Here is a 1,092-nt window from a genome sequence, read left to right as displayed (position 1 = left end):
AAGGTGAAGGTACTAGAGAAGCATGACCAAGACACGTCTTCTTTGTCTTCATATTTTACGGCCAAGCAAAACCATGGCCCCAAAAGAAAACAACGACCGTAACCAAAATTAGATCCCAATTGTATTCCTTGAATTAAACCAACCGTTGAGGCTGAGACTCGATCGGTGTATATATACACAACCCAATTAAGTAGCTCTCAATCGCTCCAAACCAAAACAAAGCACACAATAACCCATCTCAAGTTCTTAATTAACCCAATACATAATTAAGCTCTTTTTACAACACTACCAACACAACACAAGATGAGTGTTGAAATCTTAGATGCTTCCACCATCTGCAATTTCCTCAATGATTCCGACTTCTTTACCAAATCTATCAAAGAGAGTTTCACGGCCATCGATTCAAATCACGACGGCCTCCTTTCCTACACAGAGTTGGCGAGCGAGTTAAAAAAACTTAGGGTGATCGAGACACACTTCGGCATAGACGATGCTGTGCTAAGCAGTGACGACCTCGGACAGCTATATGAGGGTATGTTCGCTCAGTTTGACCATGATGGAAACGGGTTAGTGGATCTGGAAGAGTATAAATCGGAGATCCGTGAGTTGATGCTTGCCATAGCGAACGGATTGGGGTTTATGCCGATTCAGATGGTGCTCGAAGAAGGGAGCTTCCTTAAACTAGCCGTCGAGCGGGAGCTAACAACTATAGTCTCTGTCTAATTAATTAATTGGATGATTTAAAATTTTTCTTCCGATACATGTGTTTATTTTTTATTTTTTGTTTTTTTAAGTTACAGTTTTAATGTTGTATACGTGATGACTTAGAGGAGAAATAAATCTTGTTTTTACAAAATTATTTATTTTAGAGTTTGATAACGAAAATTTAGTTGATGCTCATAATTCAGTCTTACAAGTTCAAAAGCATAGAAAAAACACTGGATGACTTTATTAAGAATTTTTCAAATTTAAAATGACTCCCATGATTTTTTTTTCACTGCCGGTTACATAGCATACTTACCATTTTATGTATGACATATGACTGCAATTTCCGCAAACATTTTAAATCAAATTTGTATGATTTAATATAAT

At 36.8% G+C, this 1,092-nt stretch overlaps 1 protein-coding gene across 1 annotated transcript; it reads left to right on the top strand.

Annotated features, from left to right (window-relative positions):
- The first annotated feature begins 303 nt into the window (after positions 1 to 303).
- On the top strand, positions 304 to 723 carry LOC144575462 (uncharacterized). The gene has a single exon (XM_078325611.1). The coding sequence runs from the start codon at positions 304 to 306 to the stop codon at positions 721 to 723; it is 420 nt and encodes a 139-aa protein (XP_078181737.1).
- Positions 724 to 1,092: the final 369 nt, after the last annotated feature.

Source organism: Carex rostrata, chromosome 24 (genome assembly GCF_964058835.1).
Source record: "Carex rostrata chromosome 24, lpCarRost1.2, whole genome shotgun sequence".
Lineage (NCBI taxonomy): Eukaryota > Viridiplantae > Streptophyta > Magnoliopsida > Poales > Cyperaceae > Carex > Carex rostrata.
This window is presented reverse-complemented; position numbering and strand designations above follow the sequence as displayed.

Excerpts from the sequence above, each read along its gene's own strand:
- LOC144575462 (XM_078325611.1), top strand. The coding sequence starts at position 304 with ATGAGTGTTGAAATCTTAGATGCTTCCACCATCTGCAATTTCCTCAAT.